General features: G+C 43.2%; 1 protein-coding gene across 1 annotated transcript; it reads right to left on the bottom strand.

Moving 5' to 3' along the window:
- Positions 1–154: 154 nt before the first annotated feature.
- LOC123178260 (caffeic acid 3-O-methyltransferase-like) lies at positions 155–984 on the bottom strand (the record flags this gene model as incomplete). Its single annotated transcript, XM_044591428.1, has 1 exon — positions 155–984. A coding segment is annotated over one exon (673 nt), but the record flags the coding sequence as incomplete, so codon positions are not given.
- Positions 985–1,342: the final 358 nt, after the last annotated feature.

Below are 1,342 nucleotides of genomic sequence, written 5' to 3'. Positions count from 1 at the left end.
ACAAAAAGTGCAACGACACTTTTAAGTATTTGGGTAAACTAAACATAGCACAACACAACACAGTTCAACAACAAAAAACAAAATAAACATGCTTGATGTGCTCTATATGCGTAAGCCTGCACACAAGTTCCTAGGCTTAACATTGCCAAATTTACTCAACATAGAAATAGCAATTTCTCGCACAACTTAAGTACCAAATCCTTTATTATGTACGTAAAATATGTTAATGATTCAAAATTAAGTAAACACGATGGAAACTCGAAAGTCATTTGTGGATTTTAGGAGCAACAACTAGAAGCTAATACTGAAATTTATTTGATGAATTCAATGACCCACGCATTGCCGTAGATGTGAGTGGTCTTGACACCGGTGAACCCTGCACCCCTTGCAAGCTCCTCGAACTCCCTTTGTTGCCTCTCCTTGCCACCTGGGGTGTGCATGAGCATGATCATGTCACCTAAGAACATCAGCTGCCCCCTGGATGTTGAGTCTGGTTTCAACGGCAAGATGCCTTCCATGACGATGACCTTGCCGTGAGCAGGGAGTGCATCAAAGCAGTTCCTTAGTAGATTCGTGCAATGCTTGTCAGTCCAGTCATGAAGGATCCACTTTAGGAGGATGGCATCGCCGGAGGGCACCTTCTCGAACATGTCACCCCCGACATGCTCCACACCAGGGAAGGACGGCGCATCAGAGATAACGTGGGGCAAGTCAAAGTTGACCCCCTTGATGTGCGGGTACTTGGAGGTGATGGTGTGGATGGTTGCACCCACACCACCGGCGACATCAACAAGGGTGCCCACACTGTCAAAGCCCATGTAGAACTCAAGGAGCTTCTTGGTGATGATGGTTGAATGGTTCTTCATGGCCTCGTTGAACATGCTGTTAACGTGCATGTTCGTGCTGTTGTACACGAACAACGTCATCCCGTATGCTCTTTGGAACGGGAGGCCACCATCAAGGACTGCGTCCTTCAAATGGTACCTGCAAATTAGTTACGAGCTTCTAGTTTAGTTTACTGATAGTGGAGTAATGGTGGCATGCAGTTGTTCAACTTCCAACTTTACAAGCAAATTCATCAAGAAAAACATTTTTTTCAGTACTTCTAGTTAGTACTTGGACATTGGTCGAAGTTTCAAGTTTTGCATCGACTAATTGGCAGTTGGTGGATAAATCTATAATTGAATAGATACTGTTGGCGCAGGATCACAAGCCAGACTAAACTATCAGAACTAAAGTCGGAAGTCATAACTGCCTGAGAAGGTATATATAACATGTTGATTTAAGAAACTATCTATTATTATATTATGAGAAAAGTATACTTTTCGTCCCTTAACTCTTG

The sequence above is a fragment of the Triticum aestivum genome, unplaced genomic scaffold, assembly GCF_018294505.1.
Source record: "Triticum aestivum cultivar Chinese Spring unplaced genomic scaffold, IWGSC CS RefSeq v2.1 scaffold216406, whole genome shotgun sequence".
NCBI classification, from domain to species: domain Eukaryota; kingdom Viridiplantae; phylum Streptophyta; class Magnoliopsida; order Poales; family Poaceae; genus Triticum; species Triticum aestivum.
This window is presented reverse-complemented; position numbering and strand designations above follow the sequence as displayed.